The sequence below is a fragment of the Asparagus officinalis genome, chromosome 4 (genome assembly GCF_001876935.1).
Source record: "Asparagus officinalis chromosome 4, Aspof.V1, whole genome shotgun sequence".
Classification (NCBI taxonomy): Eukaryota; Viridiplantae; Streptophyta; class Magnoliopsida; order Asparagales; family Asparagaceae; genus Asparagus; species Asparagus officinalis.
The window spans coordinates 127,083,868-127,100,991 of record NC_033797.1 but is presented as its reverse complement, the minus strand read 5'-3'; the positions used below and the strand labels follow the sequence as shown (position 1 = coordinate 127,100,991).

The following is a 17,124-nucleotide window of genomic DNA, read 5'->3' as shown; positions in this document are numbered from 1 at the left end:
CACCATTCAGATGTGTATTAGCATAATATGGCATCACTGTTGCCCTATTCCACTATTTTAATCACAGAACGAAAAACGTTCTTCTATTTATAGCTACTTTGTATAACAATATGGCACCATGCGTATGGTTAACCATTTGTACTCCTAAAAGTTAAGGCTTAACAGGTAATGGTACATAAAGATTCCATTAATATTAAGACGACTGCAATAAATCTGCATTAGCTACTAAGAAACACATTCTCGGTGCAATATCCACACTGAAATTGCATCTCATGAGACATGCACCGAGATAAGAAAACTTTAAACCTCTGAACTCAAACTCAAAGTTATGTTACCAACAACAGTATAATCGATAATACAGAGATATCCTTTGAAACAATATCCCCAACAGCACTGCTTGCTTAAATAAAGTTTTTTTCTTTTTTTTTTTCCCCCAACAAAGAAGCAAACATGATAAAAGTGCCTAAAGGAACATTTAACCATATCATAACAGAATTACCTGCGCTATATTAAGATATGCAGGTGGATAGAACTGAAAATTCATCTTATGATCTTTCTCGCCTTGCTGGTGAGCGACTTCTCTCTTGCCTTGCTGGTGAGCGGCTTCTCTCTTGCCTTGCTGGTGAGCGACTTCTCTCTTGCCTTGCTGGTGAGCGACTGCAAAATTATTGCCAAAAATATTAACAGGAGGAAAATTCAGGGGAAAAAGTTTATTAGAATAAATAAATAATACTGTATGACATCCCATGATGCTCACCTGCGGCTGTGATGTCTTTCATTAGCAGGACTTTCGCCGCTTCCATAATTTGGGCTCCCCCTCTGTTCAGGCTTGCTGTAAGGACTGGAACCACGACCATAATCAGGGCTAGCCCTCTCCACGCCTCTGCCATAAGGACTAGCTGAACGCTCACGACCACGACTGCTCCTTTCTGGATACCTATCTCTTCCTCTCCTATCTGGGCTGGATCCATTTTTTCTCTCATCATCATCCCGAACTGCATATTCCACTGCTATAATCCGATCCATCAACTTGCTGCATATTCAGAGTTCATTGGCTTAAAAAGAAAAGTCAATGCAAAGTATGTCTTATCCAGCAAATTATCCTTGATAAGACTAAAAGCATGCAGAAGGATCCTCAAGATTTAAGTTCGATCAGACAAATGAACTCAAACTGAAAACACAGCACTAATCATAGGAGCGAGAAAAGGAGATTCATGACATCAGCAATTATCTTTCAGGAAGTCCAAGTGTCAACTAGAAACTATTCCCAGATCAAGAAGACCAAATCAGTACAGTTTCCATCCATTCACAGAATCAACAGCAATTCAGTTTCTGCGGTTTTAATTATTCCATTAGGCTATACTTATTGAAGAAGTGGTCGTACTTGGGCAACAAAAGTATTACAGAATCACTATAAATACAGACAATTTATAGGAATAAATAGAGATAATTAATACAAAAGATTACAACAAAAGAACTAATTGACTAATGCAAACATCAAAGAGATATAGCCCATAAACTTGCATGCTACCATTTGTCCTTATAGAAGTCCTGTGAAGCATGGTCACTTCTATTATGATACTATCTCGTGTCAGACACATCTCATGCGTAATCTTTAGAATTTAAATGAGTCATGCCCTAAGTTGCATGGGTATGGGTACGGTATTGGCACAGATATGGGCATGGATATGGGACACGGCAAGTTTGTAAAAGATTGGGTATGGGGACACGGCTCTAAATATGTATGTGTATTAAAATTAATAGTTTACATAAGATCAATATTTGGTTATCCATTTACATGAGATCAATATAAGAGAAATAAATCAGATATAGCTGTGAAGTGTATACATCCAAGAAGCGTATGTGTTTTAAATTTAAACATGTAGTATATAAATAAGTATACACTTGAAGAAACGTATGCATATATCCAAGAAGTGTCCAAGAAGTTTGGGTACAGGTACAGGTACGCATTGGTTACGGGTACGGCTTCCAAATAGAAGTACTGAGGGAACATAGGCCACGCCATTTCCATGTTCCATAGAAGACAAAAGATCCTTAGTACAAGGATAGTACAAAGTAACAGAACTCAAGCAATAGCAAAAATTGTATACCGCGATACCAGAGAACTATCAATGTCAACATCATGAACATTGTAGTTAGGAAAAAGATGGACGCATGTAGCAAGGTGATGATTTCACTACAACATTCATGCTGCTAAATAGAAACCGAGCTTTCATAACTGCAGATAAACAAAATACACAAAGTACGGAAAAGTAAGTACCTCATGTTGGTGGCTTCTAATGCTTTGGTGGCATCATCTTGTGACTCAAACTGAATGAAAGCAAAATTCCTTCTGATCCTGACATTTAAAACTTTTCCATACGGTTCAAAATGCCTTTCCAAGTCTCTCATCCTGGTATTAATTGGATCAAAATTTATGACAAATAATGTCTTTGCAGGCCTTGTGTTAGCTGGTGATCTTCTTTCGCTGCCAGACCTTCTACCACCACGTTCTTGCTGCAAGAAGATAACAGGAAGTTAAGTAACATTGTAAAAACAAAGTTTCAATACTTGATAGATAGGAAGCTACCTTTGTCCACTCAACACGAAGCCGGCGCCCATGCCTACCAAATTCTCTCCTATCAAGCCCCCGTATTGCATCATCAGCATCGCGTTCATCTTCCATGTAAATGAAGGCAAATCCTGGAAGAGCAATCAAGTAGAATTTCAATGTAACTTAAACAATATTATTAAAGGTCCCCTCCAAGTAGAAACGACTAATCCATGCTGCTGACGACCACCAAAATTCTTAGCCTGCAAACTATATGAAACATCTGGCCATATTCTGTAAAAGCTTAAAACTAAGACCAGATAGAACAGAAACAGACCTCATGCCTTGAACTAAATGATGTCAGGACACAAGAATCCAAAGGTAGGGTTGCATCGGCATGAAAACATGATTGGATTGGGAGGCAGGGCAAAGTTCATGAGAAAGGAAAGGCAATGTGGTGGCTTGGAAAATGTTTCCATGTGAATCAGGTGCCGTTGTGAATAATGATTCGGATCAGCCTTCTGCTAAACATAATATAAACTCGGACAAAGGCAGGAAAGGTGGTGCACATCCCGTCAACCAGGAAGAGCATGTATGTTCCGAGATAATCCTGCGTCAAAAAAATTGTTGAGTATGGAGTTTTACCCATCAATAACTACACTTTGTTAAAACTTATCCAGATTCCAATAGTCTCTGTAAAACCGAGGAAGCAGGCACCCATCACATCATGCTGTCTGGAAATGGATAGAATAATGCAACCAAGGAATTCGAGCCTGTCAAACATTCACCTTGAAAAAGGGACCCATTTTCCCACTAGTAATGGCATTGGACAGCAAGATCACCTGTGTTGCTCTGAACCAATTTTCAGCTACATGCTTTTTATTGCTAGAAACTTCTGCGCTTATTACAAATAACTGGTCATGCTTTGGGGGGAGAATTTACGAAACGGTAAGATGTCTTTCGAGAAGCCTCAAACACACTTGACAGGACGTTCGGCAGTCATATTTATTTCTAAAGTATATAGCATGTCAACATCATGTAGAACACGATAAACAAATTGAACGCTTCCTTCGTGGATCAAACAAGTAATCTTGTGAATCAAAGATGGCCAGTCTCATATTTATAAAAGAAGACAAATTATGAAATGCTTCTTGATTTTATAAGCTAATTCCTGTAGAGGAAAGACGCCATGTAAAATTCATCTTTACTTGCTACATGCTTCGAGGATACATATATTTCGCACAAGTCAACATTCAAACCTTCATGTCTAACCTCTATGAATGCATAAAGATCAATAATCTAAATTATAAATAAAGTATACACTTACCCGACTTCATATCAACCCTGTCAACCTTCCCATATTTGCCAAAAAGTCGCTCAAGTTCTGATTGGCGAGCATCATATTCAAGGTTGCCACAGAAAATAGACCTCATCTTTGTCCAATCACAGTATGAAACACCCACCCAGGCCTTCAATTAGAGAGGAACTAGACATCAATATCTTCCATATACTAGGAGAGACCAAGAATTAACCAAATTACTAGAATTAACATGCCAAGAACTAGGTAAACACGACAAGATAATGCATGCTTGATTTTCAATACCTCCAATTTAAATATCTTCATATCCAGTTCACTCTATTGAATATTAACATATCAAACACAGTGCATCATTGAGGTGCACAAATCCTCCATCGGTAAAGGGAGTATAAAACTGCATGCCTTTCTCAGTTAAGACAGGCATATGCTTTCAAATGTGCTAAACATTGCGCAAACAATATTGAAGATTACAGTGACAGAAAACAGTTTGAAGGTTGTCTAAATAAATGCATCAGTGCATAAACTTTTGGCATTTTGTTAAGTTTAATTCTTGATAGTTGACACTTGATTTTTAAATCTCTCATTTGGCAAAAGTCACATACTAAAATAAAAATATAAGCCATGTCATTTCTAGGAAGAATATTTTAAAGCTCACTTTGATGATTAATTTGATTCTATTATTTCATAGCAATATCTACTATTATTTTTTCTATTACAATAAACAATCTGATACCAAGGTTGAAGATTTTTTAATGGGAGAAAGTAGCTACTAGAGTAAAGAGAAAAAAGGGACAGAGTAAACAACCTCCCAAATAAAGAAACTCCCTTCTGATACCAAGGCTGTCAAACAGGAGAAAAATAACTAACTAATAGATTAAACTAGAGATAAATTTGAGTAAACCCTCTTTCGCTCATGAATGTAAATTAGAAAACAAGATTGAGCTCCTGGTGTAGGAAATTCAAACATTTGCAGCTAAAAGAGCTATCATGGTCCACTGAATCAACCTAAATGAATGATCCACACCATTCATCACCATGATCTTCATAATTAAATAAGTATGAAGCATTAAAGAAACATAATAGTAAACATGATCGTCAAAATTTAAAATATAAAAACGATTATCTGTTTTGAGTGATTGGAAATATAAAACTTCGATCAATGGCCCATTTTTTTATCACAATTGAATTGCATGGGTGCTCAGATCTAGTTTTGGATAAAATTCACTCAGTGTTACCAGAGACATGCGCACATTATTGCGCCTCATGCGCCCTGCGATGCAGGACAGTGGCGGAGAGCCCTGCAGCAGCGCCCTTTTGCACGTCATCGAGGGCGCTTTGCACAGGCCAAATGCAAGGCATAGCCTTCTATATTTTTGTCCTTCAGCATTCCACTTGGGTCTTTATAACCGATAACTCATATCCCAAAAAGAAAAATAAGAACATTAGGCCTTTTTAGTAGCCTAATTGAGGAATTTAAATTATCTTCATTTATTGTTTGATTTTGCTTTAATATTAGTCTTGATTTAACTTTTGATTTAGAACCTTCTGAACTTTACTACTATGTTGGATGTGTTAAAATTATGAATAAAGAACTTATTTTGCAATTTGGTAGTAGATGTTATTTATCTTGACATGTTTTTATGTCAATTCATAAACACGTTCTTTCGTGCTTGTTTATCTATCTTGAAGAAATTATGTTGTGTGCGATATGCACCTAGCGTTACTCGATTGTGCGCATCGCATTACGCCTTACGCATGTGCACGTAAAAGGACTTTGTGCTCTGCATTGCGCCTCGCACATTGATAACACTGAATTCAGTACTTCATTTGTATGGACTTGAGGCCCCAATCCAAGGTAGATTGAATTTGCCACATCTCCATTCAAAGCATAAAAGAGATTCATTCTTATAACGAGGGTGCTACAATTTGAGAAGACTATGTTGTGGGCCCACTACATCTAGCAACCACTTAAATTGTTTGCAGCATATCTCCTATCTTTCTTGAGCCAAAAATTGTATTTTCTTATTTTTCTTATTAACTAAGCCCCTAACACCTAAAACAGTCAAGGGGGGAAGGATGTATAACATAACCAAAATTTGTATTTTCTTATTTTTCTTATTAACTAAGCCCCTAACACCTAAAACATTCAACGGGGGAAAAGTATATAGAACATAAAACATTTGCATCTATCCCCCCCTCCACACACACAGAGAGAGAGAAGGAAAAAGGAAACCAAAACTCTATATCTTCCCTATTTTTCCTCATATATTCAAACTTCAAGCCAGTAAGTGATGAAGAGCGCATCACGGGCTTCGATGAATGACCTTCGGATCTAAACCAGCAATTTTTTTTCATGGACAATAACCGCCGCGAATAGTGGCGCGTGAAAGGGGACACGTGGCATGTGAATAGTAATCCGTAAACAGTAACCTTTTCGATATGCAAAGCAAAAAATAACTGTAAATAATGAAATCTATAAAAAAAAGATGCAAACTACAGTAAAAATAAAGAGGATGTTCGCAAAGAACCTGAGGAGAGAAGTCCAGCACGATCTGCAATTCCCACTAGAGCACTCAGTGTTTGAATCAAAGGCTCGGGAACCAGATCTTGCAATGAAGTTCAATGTAGAGATTAGTTCAATATAAGATCAATGGATTATAACAGCTTTAATTGACCACAGATCACAATGAAGTTGCATTAAGATTTCAGCGAGAGTTTTGATGAATGAACTTTGGGTCTGGAACAGCATTTTTGCGTGAACAGTAACAGGGAAGAGTGTGGACCGTGAACAGTGACATGTGAATAAAAATCAGTGAACAGTTCTTTTAATTTTTTTAATTTTTTTAGATTGTAAGGTGGAGATGATTGGGCTAGGAAAGCAAATAACAAGGAAAAATAAATACAGATAAAGGTTTGGGCTTCAGACGTAGGTAAATCCCATACCTAAACACATAAGAAGCAACTCACATGCTTAATCTCAACCCATATATTTCATTCATTAATAACCTATCACTTAAATAGAGAATACATGTTATTTATAAAGAAACTTGGACAATAGAAAATAAATCTCAATCCTAACTACAAATCACAACTAACGAAACAAAAAATCAACTAAATATCCAACCAAAATATCAAATAAAAATCCAAGAACATTATTCTAATCATATGTTTCCTAATCCTAACCATAGTAATTCGCTGTAAGTTGTCCTGCATCAAAACTTTCCTTCCCTTTTAGAGAAAAGCCGACATGGAGTTTTATAATGGGAGAATACAATGGCTCCGTTAGCCGATGGAAAGAATTCTATCACGGAGTATAGTATCTTCAAAATGAGTTGTAAAACTCAATATCGAGTAGGTGACAATAGATCTGGAATGGCAAACTTTATTATCGAATAGTTACATCCAGGAAGTATCTCAAATTGCACTTCAATTTTGGAATATAGGTTCGAGCTCGAGATTTGAATCAAGTTTCTACTTGGTTTCTTGTTGAAACTTGGTTTCTGGCTCGAGATCTCTTCATGCTCTAGCTCCGGATCAATGTTTTAAATATCGGTTATCAGAAATTTATCGGACGACCAAAATCCTTATCGGATAGCGAAAATCGAGAATATATCGAGGATAAGTAATATTTATCGAAGTGATGTACCAGATGTTATATATATAATATAATACCCTAAAATGTGATCTAACCATACTTAATGAAATATTAAAATGTAAATAATCATGTTTAGAATCACTAACCAATTGTAGAAAGTGAATCTTGCTTCTTGATTGCATAATGAAACCCACAATTTGGCCCGAAATCACAACCCAATAATTTGGCCCGATAAGTACGATTTTTAGAGCCGCTAATATCGGCCGATAAGTACCTTTATCGTTGCATTATCGCCGACAACCCCCAAAAACGATAACTGATTTAAAATCCAACTTATTCTAGCAGAAAGCTACCAAAATCGATAACTCGACAATAATATCAAATTATCTGCCGATATTTAAGACCTTGCTCCGGATTCATTTCATATGCTTTCAGCTCCAAATTAGGGTCATCCTTTGGATTGACCAGCTAATTTGCATCTGTTTCTGGCTCGGGTTTTGGTTATAGTTCAATATCCAATTTTGTCTTGTTCAAACTACAAGTTCACATCTAGCTAAAGTCGGGATACTTGCATTAGCTTTGCTTCAGGCTTTGAGGAGAAACAATAATATCTTCTAGTTGGTCAACATATTTGATATGCTTCCCACTCCAAATTAGGTTCACCTTTGGATTAACCTTCTAATTTGTATTTGCTTCTGCTTCTGGCTCGAGCGTTTGACTATGGTTCAATCTCCAATATTGTCTTTGGATCTACCAATAGTTTTTTTATTGAACACAAGCAGTGTTTTAAATATCGGCCGCCATGGCGGACATGGCGGCCGATATTGCGGTTTTGTTGCCTAGCCGATACGAAATCGCTGATTTTAACTCGTATTGCGTTTTTGGGGTCATGGCGGGGATATATCGGAAAAAATCGGACATTGCGGGCGCCATTTCGGGGATCAAAAATCGGCCAACTTTGTTAAATATCGGTTTTAGGCTTATTGGGTCGAATTTGAACCCGACCCGACCCAATAAGCCATATTAGTGATCCATTTATGATATTATGTAGGTCAAGCATTCGGATGGTGTCAATATGCACTCGGGAATCAGGTGTCTACAATTGGTTAGTGATCCTAACATCAATAATCATATGTTTAGACAATATAATTATCAAGTATGTGAAGATTCCATTTATGATATTATATCAACCTATCCGATATGGCAATCCGATATTTTTTTCATGTCCCCCGATATATCCCCGATTTCCGCTATCCGACATGAATTTTGGCCGACCGACATGAACCCGACATCCGACATTTAAAACATTGAACACAAGTTCAAACTACAAGTCGACATCTGGCTGGAGTCGGGATATTAGCATTAGCTGAGCTTCAGGAGGAGGAACAATATATCTTCTAGGTAGTCAACAATCTCCTGTCGAGAAGAGACTTCATTGGTTCCCATGAATAGGTAGCTAAATGGGAACTCAATAATTATTAGACCACCATTATTGAGCTTCTCTTGAGACTACACTTGGTATGCAAATGCTTTTCTACTTCTGACATTTCACAGATAGAAAAATATCTTAGAAAAAATATCTTATATATCTTGAATCCATGCTTCGAAATCTTACACCTCCTCATATCCACCAAAGCCATAAAAATAAGCTAAAGGACCAAACTTTAATGGATTGAAATCATATCACTGTAAAGGAAGCGGATATTTACCCATGATTATCGTGGACCACATGAACTTGACCAAATGATGAGGAACGCAGTCAGGGCTTCCATGAAAAACCTTTGGATCGATATGTACCAATAACTTATAAGCTAATTTATTCATTCCTAATAAAAATTTTAGGGTGCAAAATATTTAAGTATTGTGACCATTTCAGACAATCAAATATTAAAGAGAAATGTGGAGCATCCTCACCAACTAATTAGTATGTACCGGGTACGCCAAAGCATTTTACTTTAACTTCACTTAGAAGCTAGGTGCCAAATGGATATCAACTTCTTACTAGCTAGCCTAGAGTTCTCTACAATGTTAATCAAGTGATTGCTTCAACTAAAATAGTAAGTAAAAGATGAGAATATACTTCCATTAAATATGCAATAAAAAAGTTTAAAAAAAAGGATCAAATTGGAGAAATGAACTCTTACAAACACCAAACACATTAAGACAAGTAAAATCAAGTCAATGGATTATATACCTCAAGGTATAAATGAACTCTCACAAATATTGAACAGACTATGACAAGTCCAATTAAGTAAAGTGATCATATACCTCATGCATATACCTCATGCATGAGCATCAAGAGCTCAACGCCCTTGTTTGGCCTAACTTTTGGCAAGACAAAATGAGGCAGAGACATTTCAAGCATGTTGCTAGTATTTTAATTTCGAAAAACTGGATAGATTAAACCTGGCTTTGAGGGCCTGTCAAGCAACTCCTTTAAAGGGGACAAGGTTTGGCCCTAGTCGCATTTTGGAGATAAGTGTTTAGTAAAAACTGGGCCAAGAAATGGCCATTTAGTAGGCCAAAAAAAGGTCTCTAAGCTAGTTCTTCTGTGAAGCGCGCCTTCTGTAGCACAAGGAACAACTAATGCACCAACAATCAAATTATTATTTTTCTTCTTGTTGTAAGTTGCATCTTCTCTTTTTTTAGTTTATTAGCCCTTCAACATGATGATATTTTTTATATTTATGTTGATGGTTGCCACTGCATTACTCATTCAACTCAAATATGATTATTCGTATATAATTCCAATCATATTTGCAATTATATTGTATAACTCACCATTATCTAATTCAGTTACAGTTTAAAACAGCACATGATAAAACAACCATGCCATGAAAATATCATCTTAACTCATAAAAGTTTCTTTTATATTTGGGTTATGTGCAATTAGATACCCCAAAGTTTACAATATTTCTGATTTTGATACCAAAAACTACCACAAAGTTCAAAAAAGTATAACTTTGAAACCCCTAATAAGTCACTTTAGGTTGCTAAAGTTCAAAGTTTTGAACTTTGGGTTATGAAGTGGGCAAGAAAAACTTTGGATTATCAAAGTTAAAATTGACGCGAACTTTGGGGCATTTGAGCTTAAACAACTCTAAATATTTGAAGTTTTTGAAGGAGGAACAAAACCTCCAAACAAGGACATAATGATCTATTAGTTCTCTTTGATCTTATCCTTAAATGCATTAAATAGGTCAATTAAATTATTTCTTTTTACTTAAGAAAACACAATGATCGAAAAAAAACTTCCATTTACAACATCGACGACCACAAATATCATTCTCGGTCAACAAATAGCATCAAACTTAATGCAATAAACCTAAAATTAAAAATGACACGCAAAAACAGTAAATTCACGTAAAAACTCAAAAATCTACAAAGAAAATCCAAGTGGATGGCTCAATCGTAAAAAATAAGGCAAAGAGCAAAGATTTCTCAATATTTTGACATTAATCTCTACCAGGATTTCCACAATCACAAAAAGGGATCAGGAATCTGAATAACTGCAGGAATATTGATGAATTCACTGAAAAAATCATGAAATTTCTGAGAAAGATCTCACCTTGGAATCGAACCGGAGAGGCAGATGAAACCCTAGAAACCAATCAAGAGGGATGGGACGAGAGCTTTTAAGATACGCAAGCGACGCTTATATTAGCACAAGCCCGTAATAATTTGCCACGTAGGCGAAATAGTTTAGGTCGATCGCCCTGAAGGTGCATCAGAAACAATGCCAACGATTGGACGGATGTAGTAAAGTATCCGATTCGAGGGCCGGACGGAATGAGATAGCGACAGCCCGTTGTTGAACACCCAATGACGTGCCGTTGTTGAACACTCAATGACGTGCGACCCAGCGTGTTATCTTGATTCATTTTCAATTATTTTTTACAGAATTTTTTTCTGTAAAAATTTAAGTTGTGTTAAATGGATGATAATCAATCATGGGGACTTGTTTGAAAGAATTTAAAAGTTTTGGGGGTATTGTACCATATATCCATATTTGGGGGACTTGTAGCCAAATACATAAAATAAGGGGGGACTTGTATCAAATATGATGATTTGAGAGACTTAAATTTTTACAGAAAAAAATTTGAGGGACTTGTCTGAATAGATGATTTCGCGACCAGTATCTCAAAAACCTAAGGCTCCGTTTGGATACCATGGTGTTTTACTTATTTCCATGGTGTTTTTGCCAAAAACAAAACACCATGTGTTTGGAAACCATGGTGTTTTTTGAGCTAAATCATCCTCAAACAAAAAACACAACACTTATTTCAAAACACCTAAAAGTTGTTTTAAGTTTGATGTTTTAGTTTTGAGTTTGAGAATGTTTTAATATAATATCTAACATAATATATTAAATGTAATTAGTATAGAGTTATTATCAACATGCTTATTATAATATACTATACTATACTATAGTTAATCTAATATATTAGTAATATTTATTAAATAATATAAAAATATAATAAATAAAATATCTTATATAACAATATAATAACATATTAAATACTAGTATTTAATATGTTAACAATGTATTATATAATAATAAATAATAATAATATATAAATAAACTAATAAAAAAGTTATTGATAATAAATAATAATATAATAATAATAATAAACTACACAATAGTATAATCGCTATATTAATATTATTAACTTTTTAATAAATAAACTATAATAAATTAATAATTATAAAATATTATATAATATAACTAGTAATAACATAATATTAACATTATTAATAATATTATTTTATATGAATAATAATATAATATTATATTATATTAATAATAGTATAATATTATATTAATAATAAAATAACATTATTACAAAAATATTAATATAATATATAACAATAACAAATTGATATACCAATATAATTAAATATATAATTATTTGAAAATAATATGTAATAATTATAATATAATACAACTCATTAAGTACAACATAATATTATAATACATTAATCGATTTTATATTGCATTATATTTAATACTTCTAATACTATAATAATTTAAACTAAATATTATAACATTGTATTTATAATATATTTTATTATAATTAATATATAATATATTAATAATATGTTTAATACTAATGTTGTAATGGGTCAAACTAGTGTTGACCAAAAATACTTAACATGATGTTTTGAAAACGTTTTAAGAGAAAAACACAACACCATGGTGTTTTCTTACAAAAACACAACAAAGAAAACAAAAACGTTTTAAGAGAAAAACACAACACCATGGTGTTTTCTTACAAAAACACAACAAAGAAAACACAATGGTACCCAAACAAAGCCTAAGATCTAATATTCCGTTTTTAAAAATTTTATAACGATTTTAAAATTTATATCTTTGAAGAACATGGTTAAGACCCCAAGCCTTCTTCTCTTTATTTGGGATGTAATTCTATTATTAATATAAAAGGCTTGATGAGATGGAATGTTATTCAGGGAAGAACAATACCTAACATAAATGCTAATAATCTTATTGTATTCATAATTAGAGTGTGTTAATTCTTCTCTTAAAATACAAAAAATAATTATTTTGACATTAGTCCGGGGCTGAGTAGTTTGAGATACTTTTCATTAGAAGATCCATTTTCTCTTGAGAGCAGGAGATTTTGGTGAGTATTGAGGTGGTAATACCCGAGTCAGAATACGGTTCAACTCAGAGATTTGAGGCTAGTCCGTACAAGATCTAGAAATAAAAAGATTGTTAAAGTGGTTCACCGGGTGGACTACAAAGGGAGACAATTTTATTGAGGATTATGAGGATAATCCGAATGCAAAGAGCTTCCTAGATGCTCTTAGCGAGATTCAGATATGTCTCTTCGATGAGGACGCGTGTTCTTATTATTAAGTTGAATTCAATTGAGATGACTGCTAGGCAGAATATCAAATTCATCTTCAGATGATGACCTCCATAACCAGGGATCATGATATACCTAAAGTAATGTTGAGCTAAGAGCAACAAATCCGAACGATTATCAGGGCTTTACACAACTCTTGGAAAAATATTTATTACTTTTATTGCAGGTCACAGGTGCCATACATCCAGGGATGTGCAAATAAAAGCGAAGTTTAATTATATCATCAGTATAATTAACTTCAGATATTCGTGCATCTCTTGATGCTATCTCGCTAAATATGGCATACATTCAAATCATTTTTTTATCTAAATATTTAAAAGATCAGAACTGTATGATTGAGTTCTCGCGGTGGACTAGTGAAGATCATATACATTCGGATCCGCAGCATAACACCCCAAGATCCGAACAAACACCGCAATCTTCGAAATCTCGTCGACCGCATCCTTCACATTCTCATCCTCAACAGACCCTTCAAAATCCACATACAACACATGCGGAAACGACCTCAGCGACCCTCGTCTGTCCATAACCAACACCGGTGACTCCCCATCCATCGTCGGATTATTCACCTCCAGCTTCGTCAGATTTATTTTCCTCGACGAGAACGCAGATAACACTTTCAGCAATAAAGGCATCGACTCGCCACGGTGGGCGACGACAATGCTAGTCTTCATGAACGATGATGATGAATTCGGTGATTGAATTGGCTCGGGATTCTTGGACAGGAGGAGGAATCGGGTGACATTCCAGTTCTCGTCCTGGATGCCATGCTCGATCACGTCCAGGCCGTAGATGGTGGCGGTGCGGGGGCTGGCAATGGCGGCGGTGTCGAGGAGACGGGCGGACTGGAGGATTGTTTGACGGCTCCCGCGGGTGTCGTCGACGGGCTCGGAGGCGGAGCCCTAGCGCGGGACAGCGCGCTGGCGCACGTGCGTGAGGGCGATCGGCGGTGGCCTGATTGACGCGGCGAGATCGTGAGGGTTGGCACCGGGGACGGCGAGGAGGCAAGTATTGGATGAAGAGGTTGATTCTTTGGCGATGAGAAGGTCGCTGTCGCAGAGGAGGAGGTCGTAGTTGCGAGGGAGGCGCGGAGATTGTTGGACTCGACGGGAGGATGGCGATGTCGGCCGACGGGAGCGGTGGAATGGCGGAGACAGGGAGGGGAAGGAGTGTGGTGAGGGGATCGGATGGCAGCCGGGGATTGGCGGTTCTTCGCGGCAAGCTTCGCTGTAGGCTGCCGGTGGATCCTTGTAGGCGAACACGAGGCCCGCGGGAGCGGGGTGGTGAGAAAGCCATTGGAGGAGGCGACGGTTTTTGGAGGGAACGTCGTTGGTTTGATTGGGAGATTGAGGGAGGCCATGGGGACTCGGGGAATTTGGAAAGAGGGGAGATCGACGAGGGAGGGTGATTGGGTGGTAGGTTTGCTAGAGGAGAAAGGGATCGGATGCGGAGTTTGATTTGTACGTGGGCGTCGCCCACTCCTATATATTTATTGCACCACCAAGAAAGCAGGAGGAGTTCATTGTACAGTTGAAAGTTAGTTGGTTGTAGTAATCATGTCAGAGTAGGAATCCGGTCATAGTGACTACGCTTTCTCGCAAAAAACTAACGCGCGTGAGTGGCCGGTTTTGAGCCTCCGTAGAGAGCAAAATTAATTGAGTTTCGCCTCCAATTATGTGGGGGTCGGTTCTGATCAGATCCGTAGTCCCTCGGAGATCGTTAATAAATCAAAACTGATCTTGCCATAATGATGGACCATGATTGACTTTCTTTTGTTTACGGAGATCGTTAATATCTGCAGAGCGATTTTGTTAATTGTTTCAAGTATAGCAAAGAAGTAATGTTGATAACCATGCAAGTCCCAAAAAAAAAAAAAAGGTTCCTATATATATAGAAAATGATATAAAAAGGAAAGAGGAGTTGAATGTCTCCATTAGAAAACATTCTTAAAAGTTGCAAACTATATAAAATTATTACTTATTAATCCATGTAACTTTTTACTTATTAGATTTTTATTTTTGAATCTTTTCAGGACAAGTTTGATCTTTCGCAGACCTTAGAGATTAATGAAGCAATGATACCATTTGGTAATAAATAGAGAGCAGACAAAACTGACAAAACTGAATTGCGAAAGAAAGCTTTCAAAGGTACCTCATCACGTCAATAAATGGAGAATAATGTGCCTCTTGAGATCTATACGCCATGTATAAATATGAATATATAGATCTCTTATTTAAGATTACCTTTCCAGGATTTTTTTGAAAGGGTCGCCACGAATCTAATCTCGATTCTCAGACAACGCCCAGAGGGAAACCACATCGATATGACAAGAAGCCCTCACATATCACCCCGTAACTAACGTATAAATCATAGATTGATGAAGAGGAAGGAAATGACAGTAGTATATGTTTCCTCTCTCTGTGTGTCTATTTAATCTCTACATAAGTGCATATATATATAGTGTAGAGTATAGAACAAAACCTACCCTTTAGGATAAGGAACCGGTTTATTAAAGAACTAGTTTGAGCCCACATATGATTCACCCATTCAAATGGGCAAACTCTACTAGTTACTAACATACTCGCACTCGTACAAACGAATAGGTGTCACCTATCGCTCCCTGAGCCGATTCCCTGAGCTATTGACTGCGCGCCCAAGTCAAAATATCACCGAGATTCTCCTTCCTTGTCAATAATATGTCCATACATCATTAGTCCAATGTGAATTGTTGAGACCCTACAAGCGGTAGCCTTAGAGTCAGATTTGTAAGGAACGACATAAATATCTCCCTAAAAATTAAAAATACACTAACAAAAGTGTAAGTATGTGGTATCTCATACCCCAGATCCGATCAATCTTGTCTTCTTAAGATCCCTTGAAGAAGTCTACATGAACACTCAGGTCAACCCTCGACTCATAGCACTCTTAAAACATTGGCCTTGGTGTAAATAAGAGTTGCACATGCAATGCAATCAGGAGACATGCCAATCGATCTTCCTCTAGCCTTGAATAATTGAGCGTGTTAATCAACCAATTTCCTGAGATTGCCCTTGTAGACGGTGAAAATTACCTTTGCAGACAAAACGTGAAATCCACCTGCATATTCAAGTCGTCCGCACAGCTTAGAAATTAGGCTCACCCAAGGGATTGGCTCGCTTGCGCGAGCCAAGGCCACGTGATCGCCAAATTCGCCTACATCGGGTGACCACAGACTCGTCTGCTGACTTGACTCGCCTGCACGAGTCAAGAGTCGAATTCGCCTACAAACGGTAAGCTTGCCAAACTCGCCAGAGTACTTGGCAGCCGCTATACCACGTACCGGGATGGGCCTTCCCACTTCCCGCGATGTGAAAGGAAGGAGCACAGTACTCCAAGTCCTTCAAGTGGCGCTCGCAGTACTAGTGGCTAGTCAAATCCTTGCAGTTGTTGGACACCGTTGTTGTACTTAGCTCGCCTGCACGAGTCAAGTTCGATCAAGCAGCCAAGGCTCGCCTGAACGACCAAACAAACCGCCGAGCAATCGACGAACTTGCCGGACTCACTCGAGTATTAGGCAGCCGCAGTATCACGTACAGGAGTGGACCTTCCCATTTCCCGCAACGTGAAGGGGGAAAGTACAGTGCTCCGAGCCCCTCAAACGGCCGCTCACGGTACAAGTGAGGAGCATGGTATCGCCCAACAGTACATGGTCATATCCCATGATTCAAGGAGTGGCCACGCCGTCTCTCCTCTATTTAAGAACCTCTTCCAGCCACGGAGAAGGGGTTCAGCA

At 37.2% G+C, this 17,124-nt stretch overlaps 1 protein-coding gene and 1 pseudogene across 3 annotated transcripts; both read right to left on the bottom strand.

Moving 5' to 3' along the window:
- Positions 291-11,123, bottom strand: LOC109838096 (serine/arginine-rich splicing factor RS41-like). Of its 3 annotated transcripts, XM_020406567.1 has the most exons (8): positions 6,813-6,828; positions 6,398-6,475; positions 4,675-4,709; positions 3,879-4,020; positions 2,591-2,703; positions 2,282-2,517; positions 758-1,033; positions 291-657 (listed from the first exon to the last, which is right to left on the bottom strand). In XM_020406567.1, exons 1-8 carry the CDS (start codon positions 6,820-6,822, stop codon positions 546-548), a joined length of 1,002 nt encoding a protein of 333 aa, XP_020262156.1. In that variant the 5' UTR covers positions 6,823-6,828; the 3' UTR covers positions 291-545. The 3 variants fall into 3 exon arrangements, with proteins under 3 accessions (XP_020262156.1, XP_020262157.1, XP_020262155.1); XM_020406568.1 differs by lacking the exons at positions 4,675-4,709; positions 6,813-6,828 and adding an exon at positions 11,033-11,123; XM_020406566.1 differs by lacking the exon at positions 6,813-6,828 and having other exon boundaries at positions 291-630.
- Positions 13,552-17,124, bottom strand: part of LOC109839267 — an 8,022-nt pseudogene continuing 4,449 nt past the window's right edge.

What these genes read in the sequence shown, in the direction of transcription:
- LOC109838096 (XM_020406567.1), bottom strand. An exon ending in TGCTGGACTTCTCTCCTCAG is followed by an intron (nt 4,710 to 6,397) that starts GTTCTTTGCGAA and finishes CCTGTTTGACAG; the next exon opens with CCTTGGTATCAGAAGGGAGT. An exon ending in GGAGTTTCTTTATTTGGGAG is followed by an intron (nt 4,021 to 4,674) that starts GTTGTTTACTCT and finishes CTCTAATTGAAG; the next exon opens with GCCTGGGTGGGTGTTTCATA.